At 46.1% G+C, this 15424-nt stretch overlaps 1 protein-coding gene across 1 annotated transcript in view; it reads right to left on the bottom strand.

The window, feature by feature from the left end:
- TH (tyrosine hydroxylase) overlaps positions 1-14684 on the bottom strand; it is a 19452-nt gene extending 4768 nt beyond the window's left edge. The window contains exons 1-9 of the mRNA XM_026078977.1: positions 14593-14684; positions 9549-9752; positions 5585-5759; positions 4784-4872; positions 4500-4567; positions 2687-2737; positions 1691-1836; positions 1078-1213; positions 861-930 (exon numbers count right to left, since the gene is read on the bottom strand). Of these exons, the coding sequence (XP_025934762.1) occupies positions 861-930; positions 1078-1213; positions 1691-1836; positions 2687-2737; positions 4500-4567; positions 4784-4872; positions 5585-5759; positions 9549-9752; positions 14593-14682 (1029 nt within the window). The 5' untranslated portion in view covers positions 14683-14684. The remainder of the gene's footprint in view (positions 1-860; positions 931-1077; positions 1214-1690; positions 1837-2686; positions 2738-4499; positions 4568-4783; positions 4873-5584; positions 5760-9548; positions 9753-14592) is intronic.
- Positions 14685-15424: the final 740 nt, after the last annotated feature.

Below are 15424 nucleotides of genomic sequence, written 5' to 3'. Positions count from 1 at the left end.
GACAGGACGCGAGGAAATGGGCACAAACTGAAACACAGACACTTCCATCTGAACATGAGGAAATACTTTTTCACTGTGAGGGTGACAGAGCACTGGCACAGGTTGCCCAGAGAGGTTGTGGAGTCTTCTTCTCTGGAGATATTCAAAAGCTGCCTGGACACAATCCTGGACAACGTGCTCTAGGTGACCCTGCTTGAGCAGGGGGGTTGGACTAGATGATCTCCAGAGGTCCCTTCCAACCTCAGCGATTCTGTGAACTCTCAGACACCTGCTGTGGTTTTGTCATGCTCAGATTAAAAATGCTCTGGTGCAGAGTCTGACATTTCTACTAYACATTAGGGCTTTCAGTTCATGACTAAGGCTTCTGAACATTGTGCTTAAAACAAATAAACCTTAGAAAAAAACAAGAAGGGGTTAGGTGGCCAGTGACACATCTGAAATTAATGAATGAGCAGTCAGAGGCAAAGCTGGAAGCAAAGGGGAAATCTGCTGACACTGGGACAGAGGCAGTCATGTTACATACTCAAGGAATGGCTACCAAGCCCATGGCTGACTTGCCTACAGCAAATAAGAAGGGGCGGATACACAGTATTGCTATGGCTTCTCTCTCCTGCTGCAGTCAGTGGTTCAGGGCAGACTTCTGTGTCCTACAGTAACTCCTGCTAGGACTGGGCAGCCAAAAAGCAATGTACAGCTACTGTCGCAGTGCTGTGAAAATCCAGGAGAAGTTAGGAGAGGAGAAACATTTCTCCAGGCAGCATCCTTGGAACTGCCTGCCAGGAGGGTGAGACTGAGCTAGATTTGGATTCCCATCTCACCCCCTGCTCTCTCAGCGTGAAGAAACAGAAGATCTGCTGTACCTGAGAGAACTGTGCAAATGTCTTGTCAGCCAGCATTGGTACGTGCCCCAGGAGCTCGTGGCAGCAGTCCCTTCCATTGCCCAGGAGAAGAAGGAAAACATGATTAGCACAGGTTTTGCACACTGGAGAGAAAGCAAAATGTTAATCCTCAGCGAGCTGTTGTGCTAGGGGAGCTGTCTCAGCTGAGGAAGGCCATCTCGGGCTAAGCAGTACTCACGGCTCCGGGGAGTGCATGGGTGAGGACGCGTGGCGGATGTACTGCGTGCACTGGAACACCCGGAAGGCCAGGCTGGCGAGGAAGTCCCGAGCAGACAGCAGGCCAGCCACGGGCCGGAGCTGGAAGCCAGTTCTCTCTGAAATAGTTCATGCAGTCACTGAGGAGCATGCTACAGCTCACAGGGCTGCACTGATAGTCAGTTTTATAAACATACAACAAAAACCTCAGTGCTGGAAATTAAAGAGTTCCTGCAGCACCAGACCTAGTATTTCTACTTCTACTAGGCAGCAACGTCTGCTCCTTAGGCTGGCTGGTGCTCAGAAGGATCACTGAAACTGTGGGCTTGGGCTTGCAGCTGCAGCCCATTATTTTACCTACCCTTCCATCACCTGGCAGTCCCTGCCAGCTGTAGTCAATCCTCTGGCCTGTGTGTGCAATATGCAGGTGTCCGCTAGCTCTCTTCCCAAATCTCACCTCACACCCTCCTCCTTTGAGTCCATGTTTCCTTACAGCAGTTGTTGGTATTATGCTGGAGCCCTGGCACTTCATCAGACCCCAGCAGTGTTTCAGGTTGTCTGTGCTTTTCACTAGCCTCCCCTTCAGTTGCACCCACCTTTCAGGAAGCGGGAGACCTCCTCCAGCTGAGGGATGTTGTTCTCGCTGTAGCCACAGAATTTCTCCAGTAGATTAAAAGCTTCTAGGTACTCCTTGCAGGCATGGGTTGGGTACAGGCTCTTTAGTGTACTGTATACCTCTTTCCTTTAGAACAAGAGGAGGTACGTGGTCAGAGTCTGGCTTTGCATGTCTAGTCTGCTCCTGTCCTCTGGTTATATGCTGTCAAATTCTTGTGTGTCTGGTTTTCTTGTCCTTTTTGTTTTCCACACCACTAAGTCTATGTGTCTCTGCACATTCACGGGGTTACACACACTTGCACACACACAAACACATGCACACTCACTCCCCATTCAAATGAGTCTGCAATGTCAACAAAGTCGTATCTGTACAGACCTGCTTCTGACCTTGAACTAATATTAGGTCAATGTTACAGGTAAGAAGTACTAAGTGGAATTAAAATATTCCCTTTAGGTTAGTTCCTAAAGTCACACTACAAAGTCATTTAATATAAATGAGAGATGACCTTGTTTAGAAGTTTGAATAATCAATTCTAATAGTCAGTCTTGTTTTCAGAGACATTCCTGCAGTGACACTCCTGGAAGTGATAATGCTCAGAGGAAGCATTTTTCCAAGTGAGATATGATCCAGATATTCACTCTTGCCCTCATATTTCTCTCCACAGCTATGATAACTATCCTTGTGTTTGGAGGCTGCCACTAAGCCAACTTCCCTTTGGAGAAGTGGTTTCCAAATTGACCTATCTAGCTCTCTGTGGAGGATTCCTTGGAGGAACTCCTGGAGAAGGCAGGCTGAAAGTGCAGCTCCAAGAGAGGAGGATCATCGTTAGTTTGGTTGCAGTTTGGTGACTGAGCAATTGTGAAGATCCTGTCGTTATTCCTCACAGGCAGCCAGGGAAAAGGGAGCTTTGGTGTCTATTGGTTGCCACCTCAGGTAGTGGAAGCCAATAAATGTCACAGATTAAATCAGCACTCACCAGGTAGCGATCTCCTCCGCTGTGTACTCCACATGAGGGATTGGGTCCCCACTGCAAGGCAAATGTACCATTAATGGCAGTAGGGGAGCACAAGCCAGGCTGCTCTTCCCTTTGAAAAACATGCACCTTTGAGAAGGTGCTCTGCATGACGTTGCTCAATCATCTTTAAAACAAACAAGCGGATGATAGGAAAGACAGAGTTTTAGTACTAGGTCACTTGTACAGATGCAACAAATATATGGACACAGGAAAAGCACTAGTATAACCAGATGTTATAATGAACAAGGCATGAGTGAAAGCTTAGCAGGCATGGTATTTTCCAAGAAATGGAAACTGTGCAGAAAAAAAAAAGAAAAAAAGAATATGTGCCTGAAGTTGATATTTAACATAGACAGCAGGAAGCTGATGGTTCCATTCATTCTTAAAGCCATCAGAATGAATCAGTGGTTAGGAAATAAAAGTAGTTAATAAGGAAGAATAAGGGCATTTGAACTGCAGAAAAATATGTGGTCAGTAAGAGTAAGGACAACAAGAAAAGAAAATGTTAACATTAATATAAGTGAGAACTAAAGAAGACTGATACTTCTGCCTTTTCTGCACTAGCATTTACAATTGTATTTCCTAAATCCTTCTGTTCTGTATTTGAACAGATGAGGTATTCATGTATTACTGTAGTAAAGCACAGTTTCTATTCCATCTACAGCCAGAAGGGATGTTACACAACACCTTATAAATGCTAACCTCCAGATGAGATATGTCATTTATCCTAAATGCGTGCATCATCTTCCTGGGTCCCTCAGGACTCTCTTGCTGGCACAAAGACATTCCATGCATTTAATAGGAGTACAGGATAAAAACATAAATATATATATTCTGGACTTGAAATCTGCAAAGAACATGAAATCTAATAGAGCAGTAAGTCCTGCTGGAATCAGGCTGGGTGTATGCATAGCTCAGAAAGGCAACGCCGTCCATTTCTGTAGGCTGCTTTCCGGTGGGGCTAACTACAGGACTCTGCATTTAAAGTCCCGTTTAGAGAGGGAGACACTACAGTGGAAGGCATTGTTACTAAAAAGGATCTGGGGATTATTTTACAAAACCCAGCTGAATATTAGAGCTCTGTCTGATGTTGTAGCTGAGTGATTGAGTGCTATCACTGGATACATCAGAACAGGAGTATTAAGTAGGAGTTCAAGAGATAGTCTTAATTCTATGTAAGACAATGATGAAGCCATTGCTGGAATCTATTTAATTTATCAAACACAGTTAAGAGGTGAACCATTTAGTCTATAAATACCATTAAAAAAAATTCTGACAGCAGATGGTTCTTCAGTCTAGCAGAAGAAAGGCACGTGTGATCCAGTGGGTGAAAGCTAATGCTACAGACATTCGGTTTAGAAATAAAACACACATTTTTCACAGCCAGAATAATGAACCATTTGAACAATTTTTCTAAGCACATGTTATCTTTTTCGGTGCTTGAAACTTTGAAGTCAAGACTAGATGTCATTCTAAAAGAGATGCAATATTTCAAAATGAAGTTTGGGGTTTGATGGAATTATATGTAGCTTTGTTATGCAGGAGGTTTGTTCTGGATTTATGAATATGTGAATTAATGACCATAGGCAGTTTTACATTAGGAAAAAATTGGAATACCCAGAGAGAAGGAGCACAGAAAAGGAGCTGGAAAGGCTGAATGGGGAGACAAAACATCATCAAAGAAGAGAAAAATCTCATAGAAGTAGCACAATAACTTCCCAACAAGCTGCACTGACATGGAATTACTCCTGTGTGGATGTTAGGAAAGACTTACTGCTTATAGTGAAAAGCAATTTCTGCTATCGTTTTCCTCCTCTGGCGGTATACTTGGTCAGAGTATCCCTGTTATGACAAATAGGAACAGAGACAGGATTTTTAATTAGTTACTAAAACTTTTCACCCAGCAAAGTTCACCACTGGTTGGAGCAACTTCTTTCATGATGGTGATTGCATGATAATTTTCTGACCAGTTGCAGTAATGGGTGTTTGCTACCTCCCTGCTTCTGAGGGAATGCTCAGGACTTGAATGTGAGGACGTGCCCACACAGACTAACTCACCGGGTGATCCAAATCCAAGTCAGGGTCAAACTTAGTGACCAAGTGGTGGCACTTGTCCAATTCACAGATTTTTCTGGGAAACCAGTGGACTGCAGGGAGAGAAAGAGAGAGAGAAACTGTGGCTGTGGAAATGAAAGCTGAGCATCCTGTGCTGAGAAGGGGCTGTGGTGTTCAACAGTACATATGTGACCTGACGTAGCACATACACACACAACTGCACATGATGTAGCTGTACTTCCCTGGCTGTGGTCCCTCACTCTCAATGCTCCCATCCCACAGTCAGTTCTAATGCCACAATCTCCATCTCATAACTTCCCTGCCTGTCTCTCAAAAGAACATTTTATGACATAAGTAAACTAGAAGACCAAATTGGATCATGTTCAAAGACTCCAGACTTTGCAAAAACAAACAAAAAACAGAGATCCAACATAATTCTTAGGATCCAAAGGTATTCTCTGTCTTATCACTACTTCTGTTGTGGAAGCTTAAGTGTATCATGGACTAGGTTGCAGAATAATGAGCCTTTTCTGCTCTGGTATGTCCTGATGATAGAATCATCAAATGCTTTAGCTCAGGGTGTTTACTTGCATGATCAGATCACAGAGAGATACCTTTATAAACTCTAACTCTGGGTAAGGGATCTGGATTACAAGGACTGTGAGGCAACAACAGTTAAACTATATTACCAGGGTGGTCTCTAGACAACCCAGATATAGGATCCCTTGTGAATAACAAAGACTCCACTCAGGTTTCTAAGGCTCAGTCTGTGCATGAAAGTCAAACAGTTTGTAAGTTCCTTACATTTGTCTTCCTTAGTGGTCCTCACTTCTTCTGTTACCCTCTTGATGGAGCTAATGAAAGTATTGAGGTCAGAGCTGTGGACTTCACACCGTACAAAATACTCCAGCTCAGTGGTCCCTTCACGGGGCTTTCGGCTAAGCCTGGTCTCCAGGTGGTGAATTTTAGCTTCAAACGTCTTTTAGAACATGGAAAAAAAAAACAAAAGCATTAAACAAGTCTCTGACACTTGAAACACCTACCAATACTTCCCCAAAATGTCCATACGGATATATTGGGGGAGGGGGAGGTTATGCTTTTATTCCTTTTTTTTAACTGGGATGAACACACTTATCCATTAATACTACAGTTTTTCATCCCGGACTAACAGCCCGTGGGGCTGGTCAGCAATTTTCAACTGAAAACTTCCTCGGAGGCAAAAATGATCTTAACAAGATGGGCAATTCATATGGCAAAATGCCACCTACTGTTACCTTTTTCCTTTAGCTTCTCCCTTAAGGCAAGGCAGTTTTTTGGTAATTTAACCCCCAAAAAGGGCTCATTTTCGCGGAGCCCGGCGGGGGCGGCGCTGGCCAGGGTGCTGAAACCACCGCCGCGGCCGGACACTCGCCCCGGTCGTCCGGCCCCAGCCCAAATCAGGGAAGACCAGGGAGCTCTCCGGCTCCTTTCTTGCACTGACTTCACTTCAAGGAAGCTGCTGGGAAGCAGTGTTGCGTGTTGAAGGCTCCCAGTGCAGCTGCATGGAGAAAACTCACTCCCCCTCAAATCTCCTTGTTTGCTGATTTATGGCCAAAATGGATCTACAGCAACCACCTTACATGTTATTGACCCGGYCACCAAAAAAACTGCAAGCAGATAGGTCGAACATCCAGTTTCATGTGAGGTAGGATTTCACCCTGCATCATACATTTATGGTCACCCTCAGGGTGGTCACGGCTGGGAGGTAACAGCTATCTCATTGCTATTCAGTGTCTACATCAGAAAAGTCTGGCCTCCCTCCTGTCAACAGGCACTGATGTAAAGACCCCAGAGAAACTTTCATCCCAGTGCTCAAAATGGTAGTGCCAATTGAAATAATTTTGTTCTTGTAAGTGCCCTCAAGGAGAGGAGAAAAGTTTGTTCTGCCCACATCCAGACTGTTCCTGAGCTCTGCCAAGTCTTCAGGAGTGTTACTTTGTCGCTCTTTATCAGAACTGAACTCAAAGAATAGAGAGGGGCAAAATGGAGTCTATAGTCTTCCCAAAGGTCCTGGTAGATTTGCAGATATTTTCTTTAGCTTGGTGAAAGCTGGCAGTGCAAGCCCAGGTCCCTGGACAACAACCCAACCTTTCCAGTGTCTCTGGGAGATCTTCAGTAGAGGAAGGGACATGATTTCTTTTGTTAATCACAGGCAGAAAGATGAGAAGGAACAGATGCAATGCCACAGGTGAATTAAATTTAGGATCGTGTTTTTCGAATGTACCTACCAACTTCACTATTACATTGTCCCCTCAACAATCAATACCTTTGCATTAATCTGACAGCTGTGATTGCATTACCTATGCTTTGGCTGCATGTAACACATACAGCAGAGTGAAACCAGCTTCCCTGCAGCCTGGTTCATGATGAGGCAAATGTCATTACGCCCGTCTGCTTTCATATCTTGTACCTGCATTGCCAGAGGGATCTGGGAAATGAATCTTCCTCTACTGTGGCTTGACATGCTTGTCTTTTTATTATCTTTAAAGCTCTCTCTGTGACAAGCTGAAAGAGCTTTTTTACCAGGAGAGCTCTTGATGCAGCAAGCAAATTGCTCCAGGAGGAAACAAGCATTATTTGAACATAAGCTGCCCCTACTTCTTGCATGATACTTAAAAATTGTTTAAATTATAGACTTTAAAACCAGTGTAATATAAAATCTTCCTAGTACAAGAGCTTAGACTTCCATTTTTCATACCTGCTAAGCAGAATGATACACTGAAGGATTTTTCACACCTTCTCTGACAGCTGTACATTTCTCCTAGGAAGGAAACTACAACTATGACAATACCAAGGGTTTTGTCTCCCAGGCTTGTCTTAGGGACACTTTTGGTCTTGAGACAAGAGCAATATGTTGCCCAGAATATGCCCTTCTTTTAAAGGAGATACAAGATACTTTGTAATTGTTGAAGATCCTTAAATGCTTTTCATAAGATTAGCAAAGATGCTACTGGATGGGCAATAAATAGCTAGAATGCCCTACAATTTCAGGGAAATACTTATCCCCCCAAAATATTTTTTGTGTGTTTACCACTATAAGGTAGTGCTGTTGCTGTGTGGTGTTGCTGGTGATCTGATTTTACCCTAGAAATGGTTGCATTTTATGGGGAAAGAAAGTGTTATTTCATAACTGTCTGTATTAATACATGGACTAACAGTGTGTCCTTGTGATGAGAATGGCCAGCTATGTACTGAGTTGTATTAGCAAGACAGTAGACAACAGGTTGAGAGATGTGATTCTTCCCTTCTATTCAACACTTAGGAGATCACCTCTGGAGTGCTGTGTCACGTATAACAAAGACATTGATGTGCTGTAGCAGATTCACTGGAGGGACACAAAGATGGTCAGGGAGATGGAGCACAATGAAATATGAAGAGAGGCTGAGGGAATTGGATTTGTTCAGTCTTAAAAAGTGAAGATGAAGCGGAGACCTTCTTAATGTCTACAACTGCCTGATGGGAGGGTGTGGAGGAAACAGAGCCAGATTCTCTCAGAAGTGCACAGTGGGAGGACAATAGGCAACGGGCACAAGTTGGAACCAAGGATATTGAAGAAAAGAGAAAAAAATATATTTTATCATGAGGGTGGTCAAACACTATACCGGGGACTCAGACAGGTTGCGGGATTTTCATCCTTGGGGGTATTCAAAACACAACGGGCATAGCCCTGAGCAACCTGCTGTGACTGGACCTGCTCTGAGTATGAGGTTGGACCAGGAACCTCCAGAGGGCCCTTACGCCCCATGTGACTGTCTCATAGGAACAAATTCTCCTCTCCTCTCCTCTCACTGCTGAAGTCAATGGAATTTTAAAGTGCTGTATATAAAACATAGCTCAGCACCTTAGTTTGCAAACTGCTTTTGAATCCTTCTGGATGCAAATGTACTGTATAARTGCAAGCTGTTGTGTTTTGATTTTTTAAATAATCAGCCCTTATCTCAGTAAGTCTTTCCATTCATGGTACCAATATCCAAGATAATGAAACTTTTGATTCCTGGCTAGGAGAAAAAAAGCTCTATTAATTACCAATCCCCCGTGATATGAAAGCCATACACACAGTGCATCTCTGGAGAAGAACCAGCACAACCTTTTACACATGAATCAAATTCATCCCTGAAGTAGGGAAGTACTTCGGAAATCAATATGCCAATTTTACACCCAGGGTGAAGCTGTTCCTGTAACTCTTTGACCAAGGATCAGTGCGGTGATGCCTTTCAGAGACAGTCAACGCCTTGACCTAGAAGCTGATCAATACTGTGCAAGGGGGGCTTGCTCTGTGGCCATGCAAACCATACGGCATGTTTTGCAGGTGCGATCAGAGACCAGCGCATGAAGCTGAAGTGCTGAGCAGTAGAGGGTGCTGTTAGAGTTTGCTACAAGCACAATGCTGTGAATTGCAGGTGTGCAGCTGTGTAGTTGACTCCACGGTGCAAAGCTGGGTGGTTGGCTCCCGTAATTAAGAGACAGAGTACTATAACCAGAGCACTGCCAGGTGAAGGTATGGCTCATTCCTAGTGATTCAAAGTGAGAGACGGTGCGCTAGGGGCATGAGCACAGCAAAGGGGATTGGCCTAAGGGTAGGGAGATCATGCAGAGAATTAACTGAGAGCTTGTAGCAGGCAGACCTAGTCTGACTCTTCTCTAGTAGATTGAAGTGGTGTTTCTCACTGAGTGACCACCAAATGTCTAATGTGTTCCTTGAGTCTGATGTAACAGGTTAGGAACTCACCTCAAATACCTTGAGTGCACGGGACAGTGGTGAAGTCTTGGCTCCCTTGAGCATGAAGAAGAGGTTCAGCATGGCTCTCCCATCCTTCTCCTCAAAGACAATGGTTTCTGTGGACTCCGCAGCATCGGTAGCTGCAGCTGCAGCCTCTCTTTCCTTCCTGGCATCTTCAATGAGGCTTTGACGTCTACCAATAAACCGCGGAGACTGAAGGCAGAACAGAAATAAATAGTCTTTCTGGTAGAGCTGTATGTGAGATTAGAGGATATCACAGATAGCTGGCTGAGGTGTGAGCAGAGGATGAAGGAGAAATTTGGACTGGCTTGTCTGACTGTGAAGAGGAAGGTCTGATGATGGGGACTGGGCTTTAGAAATAAATTTTTTGAAAAAGTGAAGCTTTGGGAAATATCTGTGCAAAATACACTTACAGTATGACTGGAGAGTGAGCTTTTCCCCTCACCTTCCCTATCAACAGTTTTCAATATCTTTTGAAAACTAAAAATGGGAAAAAATTTTACTCAGTTCTCAGATGCCTAATGAACTCAAGTGGAGAGGTGTTAGATAAATATGATGTTACCTGAGAAAAGATGTATGGGGCGGGGGGCAACTGATGTCCACAGCAAAAACTACAAATTCATCTAATGCTGCAGCTCTTTGCTGTTGTATTAGCATGGCAGCTTAGGTAAACTGTTTTCAGGGTCCAGCCCAACTGCTGGCCTGAGAGCACTGCCGCCTCAGTGCCCTCTGCACAGCGCCCCACCACGCACATCCTCGCGCACACCCTCCCTGCACTGCTTTGCCCRTGCACTGCACCGCTCTCCAGCCACGCTTCAAGGGGCAGGAACCCTGGCAGCCTAACARCCTTTTAATTATAATTATTTACTGCCACTTAAAACACACCGCAGAGCTGTTTTCTTCTGACATTAAGTGGATGCCTGCCCACTGAAGTGTAATTGGAGCCACGTCCATTTACACCAGAGAATAAATTTCTCCTACTCCCCACTGATCTGTAGATTCATTTTTGTCCCAACAAACTCCTTCAGATGTCTGTTACTTGTAATTGCACCTGAAATGCTGCGTCTTTGTGCCTGGGGTCATGTCAGGTTACCTGTTTTATATTTATAGTGAGCTACCAACTGTTTCCATCACTGTTGCTTCCTTGATTATACAAATAGCCAAAATACTACCTTATTTGTTCTCAGTCATTTTGCAAGTCAGTTTTGTATTTCGAGGCAGCTCATCTGATTCCAGTTTTGTGTGTTCAATATCCAAACCATATGGCAACCCTCAGGACTTGCTAAAAGAGACCTGGGACAGCAGCAACGAAGGAGCAGCCCGTAAAGACATTCAGCACATACAGGCTCATACAGAGCCACTCTGGCTGCAGTTTTTCTTCCAATTCCATTGAAAATATTTAGAAAAGAGAAACGTGCTCATCAGTCTATCCTGTGAAAATCTGGAGGATGTTTTCCTCTGAAAAATATAGACAGCTCAAATACTAAGCCCCTTTTCTCTCTGATTTTCAAAACCCACCATCAGTAACAAATGTTTTCTCTAAAAATCCTCTTGAGTGCTTTAATAGTGTAAAACCAGCTTCAGGGGTTCCCTCTGACATTTTAAATGCAGTCTGAAAAATGCTGCACATCCAGGCACCAGCCCACGCGCTTCTACCCAGTCCTTTTTTTTAATAAAGATACCCTTTGGAAATTATATTTGCTGATCCTCAACCGCTTTATTCCTTGTGGCACAGAAAAACACTTTCTAATAAATAAGCTCATATTGCTGCTTGTCTAAATCTACAGCATTCATACCCAAAGAGAGAAGACATCTAATAAGTGCCCTGAGCCCTAACTTTAGAAAGCTGGTAAGCGCATGCTCAGCTTTAAGTGTGTGTTTTATATCGCTCCTCTGTTTAAAGTTAAGCCGGTGTTTACTTTAAAGTGCCTGCAATAAGCAGGGCAAACAGTCTTGCACTAGCCACAGCAACTGAGCTCCGCGGTGGTCCGAGGTCAGGCAGCTCCTTGGCTAGAGGAGTTTATTGCACTATGCCCTGCGGTGCAGAAGMGCTCGGGCTCCCACGAGAGGCTGCCGCCACGGCCCCGCAAGGAAGGCGCCGAGCCGAGCTGGACGCAGAAGGCAAAGGCTGCGTTTGGTTTGGGAGGGGGGTGCTGGGAGGGGGGCTGCCTGCTGCCTCGGCTGCGCGCACGGTCCTGCCTGGCTCTCCAGCTCCTCGTCCTCCCCGCTGCCCTCGCATTTACGCTCCCTGGCGGGGGGGGTTGCCTACCTTTGCTGGAAACTAGGAATCGTGCTTCTTGTATGCAGACTAGCCAGACTGATTTCTCGTGATAAACGCCTGCCTTTCTCCCGACGCCGCGGTGACATGGTGCCTCTGAACCGCCTTGCYGGCTGGCTGCCTGAGTGCCTACCCTGCTACGGTTAGAAATTTGGTTTGGTTTTGCAAAGCATCAGTTTGCGTATCTACGGCCTGTGTCTGACAGGGTGACTAACCTAGCATGAAGGATGGGTTAATCTTCAGTTCTTTGAAACTGCTGCAACTCAGAGTGCCCGGCCTCAGCAGAGGCATTAAAAATACGACTCTGAATTCAAGTACTTTGGCTTTCTCCCAGGCTTATTGTTTGCGACCATCTAGCAAACAGGCGGGAGTTTTAAAGAATAAATCCTGCTGTGTAACCTGGGGACAGCAATAGCTCATCGCTGCTTCCCCGGCAGCCCTTCCTGCCGTTTTGCATCCAGCCGCTGTCTGCTGGCTGGGTATGTTTGCACGTGCTGTAACAAAAGCCCTGCTAAGCTGCAGCCCAGAGGTGTCTTGTAAAAACTATTAGCAACAGAAAAAGCAAATATACAGGAAGAGAACTTTCTGTGGCGTGAGCTTTGTCTCCAGGCAGCAGTTTAGCTGGAATAGCTGGTGCGCAAAGCACCTTCCAGCGCAGACGAGTTCTGGGATTGCGAAGCTCTTTGGGGGAAGGCCTTTTCTTCCCCCTGAGTTTGTACCATTCCCCCTCCGAGGTCCCAGCGCTCACCCGGAGCTGCCAGAGGTGAGCGGCAAGGGCGGCCCTCGGCCACGGCCCGCCGGCACCGCGTGGGGACAGGGGCACGTGCCGTCCCGCTCAGATGCACAGTCACGCCTCGTGGCCGGTGCRAGGCAGCAAAATAAATGAGAGGACTGTGGAGATCTCCTCCTCCAAATAAGAGGAAAGGGCAAAGCCTTTCACGCTGCTCGCTCTCAACGCGGTCCTAACAGGGAGATTATTTTTTGTTGTTGTTCTGAAAATTGCCGTTCAACGAGGGGATTCAGAGAGGGGCTGAGGTTTTATATCTGCTATAGGCCGAAGGAGCCCCAAGCAGGCTGCCCTGCTCCTGCCAATACACCTGATACAACCTCATTCCTCTGGCCCCTCTGTCCAGCATCCCGTTTCCCAGCAAAACACTAGCAACATCCCAGTCCATGTAATAACTAAACACTCTCCCCTTCTCCRGAGAGGAACAAATGTCTCAAGCACTGATTTGACCAGCTGCCTGGAAAATACAAGTTTTCTAAGAATCACTTAAGTATTCACTATTTTTCTGGAAAGAAAAAGCTTTTGCAAGAGGGAAACCTTCCCTGATTTTTATTTCTTAGTGAAAACAGGCTTTCCTCTTTGTTTCCTAACTCTTTTTCCCTTCCTAGCATACTGCACTCTCCAAAACACYTTTTGTTGCCTATACAGTGGCTGATTTTCCCAAGTCACAGCATTACGCAGGGCTAAGAGAAGAGTGGGTGAAAAAAGTCAAGGCATAGGGGAAAGAAACAGGGAAATCAGCAACTGGCCTGCTGGCTGCCGAACTAGAAAAAAGACAGAGAAGATGCAAGGTGAGAAAAATCTCCTGATTTGAGTTTCTGCAGAGCTACTTCTCTTTACTGATGGGAGAAGTGACAGTACTGTCGCTGCTCAGCAAAGCAAACAAGTGTTTGAAGCAACAGGTGTTATAGATCGATGATATGCGCTCCAGGTGTAGCAAATGCTCTGATTTTTCAGGGCAGGCTCTCTGCATGCATTAAAACCCCCCTTTCAAGGCTGTCACCCCTGCAGGCTTTGCTCTCCCCCATTCCTGCTGTGAGGAGCAAGCATGGTGAAGGGCTGCAGATGCCTGCCAAAACACAGCTGCTCCCWAAGCCGGGGTGATCCCCACGTTTCCTCCCACTGAGTCCCTGATGGGGGGGCCTCCCCATGCCACCTGCTGCAGTCATCCGCTGTCCTGCCTCTGCAGTCACCCATGGGATGGCCACGTTTTCCATCCGCACTGCTGTCCAGGAGCATCCATGCTTCTCATGTCTCCCCTGACATTCGTTAGGGTTAGGTAGGAAAACGCCCGTGTCCCTACAGCCAGAGTAACTGGCTCACCTGCCTTTGCTTTCTAAAGGCACTTGACAGCTCAGCGTGAAGTTTTTTTTTCCTTTCCCTTGCAGGTATAGCTTTAGTGTGYGCTGAAATATTCCCCAGGCTAAGCTGAGGGTCCTATATAGGCAGGGAAGGGTGGGAACCGAGTCAGGGGAAGGATGTATTGGGAGAGAATGAGACTGCGGACACGGCAACRACAAGCAAACTGACTTAAATTGTCTGTACCTTGTATGTAGTCTGGAACAAAAAACACACTTTTTTATATGCTGGAACAGACGAAAAAATTGCTGCAGTTTATTGCCTTGAAATCAGGAGAGGGTTAAGGTATTCCAATTGCATTACACCCTGGGGATTCCTTGTTATCCCTGCCTTCGTTCTACAGGTTGTAGTAGTCAGATTTGGTTGGGGGGGGGGGTGCATCAGTTTTAGCTTTCGCCTTCCTAATGTTTACATTTCACACGTGTGCCTAGGCAGCGGGAATTGTTCGGATAGTTTTATTTTGCCAGTCCAGAGCCCGGAGATGCCCGGGTGAGGACTCTCACCGAGACTGTGTTGGTCTGGCTATCCCTGGTTGCCGTTACCTATAGCTAGAGTAGAGAGTGCTGTTTGCTGAGGGAGAGGGAAGGATTGGGGTAGGGTTGTCTTACCATGATGGCCTCAGCTTGCTTGGAGTCCAACTCGGACACGGCCCTGCGGAAGCCTTTGGCTGCAGAGGTGGAGATGTTAGGGGTTGGCATCTCTGCTCCTCCACGAGTTCTGCTCTCAGCTTTTCCTCTGCCTGCCAGCCTTTTATAGGGCAGGGCTGACGTCAAAGACTCTTTCAAATCTTCCCCCCCCTCCTCATCATCACCTCCCTCCCGTCTCCCCCTCGGGCTGAGAGGAGGAGGGGACGCGAAGGAGAGAAACGTTTCTGTCCCATTAAATCTAATCGCTACGAAGATTGCAGACACCCTGCCTTCACAGACCAGCCGCTCCCCCACGCACACTTGTTTGCCTGCGCCCAAAAGCTTTCTGCTCTCTGGTTTTCCACCCCCCCCCCCCTTCTCGATGGAGTTCGCTCCTGCGCTGCGTTTCAGTCCAGCACACTTGCTTGCACAGCTTGGAGTTGCATGAAAGGATTTTGATTGGTGAAAGGACCAAATAGAAGGAAGAGATTCAACCCTCTCTAGCTTTTTTTCCTTGTTTGCCTTCTGGCCGTGTAAAGACAGCAAAGGAATAAAGGAATAGGAAATAACACTGATTTCTCCCAATGCCTGCATTGGGGGAAATTCTGCCGTCCAAAGAGTTTTGCTGCTCTTGCTGTAATTCCTAAAAAGCAAATGTCTGAGGACCTCAGGGGCTGTAAGACTCGGTGGCAGCTCAGGATATGTCCCTGGGCTTGTGCTTTACTGCATGCCCTGTGCAAATGTGGCCTTTTCCTCCTGCAGGATTTGCAGCAGCTCCCCGACTCCAAATGGATGCTGTGTAAATGCACAGCCC

Source organism: Apteryx rowi, unplaced genomic scaffold, assembly GCF_003343035.1.
Source record: "Apteryx rowi isolate R43461 unplaced genomic scaffold, aptRow1 scaffold_49, whole genome shotgun sequence".
NCBI classification, from domain to species: Eukaryota; Metazoa; Chordata; class Aves; order Apterygiformes; family Apterygidae; genus Apteryx; species Apteryx rowi.
Note: the sequence above shows the minus strand (reverse complement) of the source record. Positions and strands in the feature narration are given on the sequence as shown.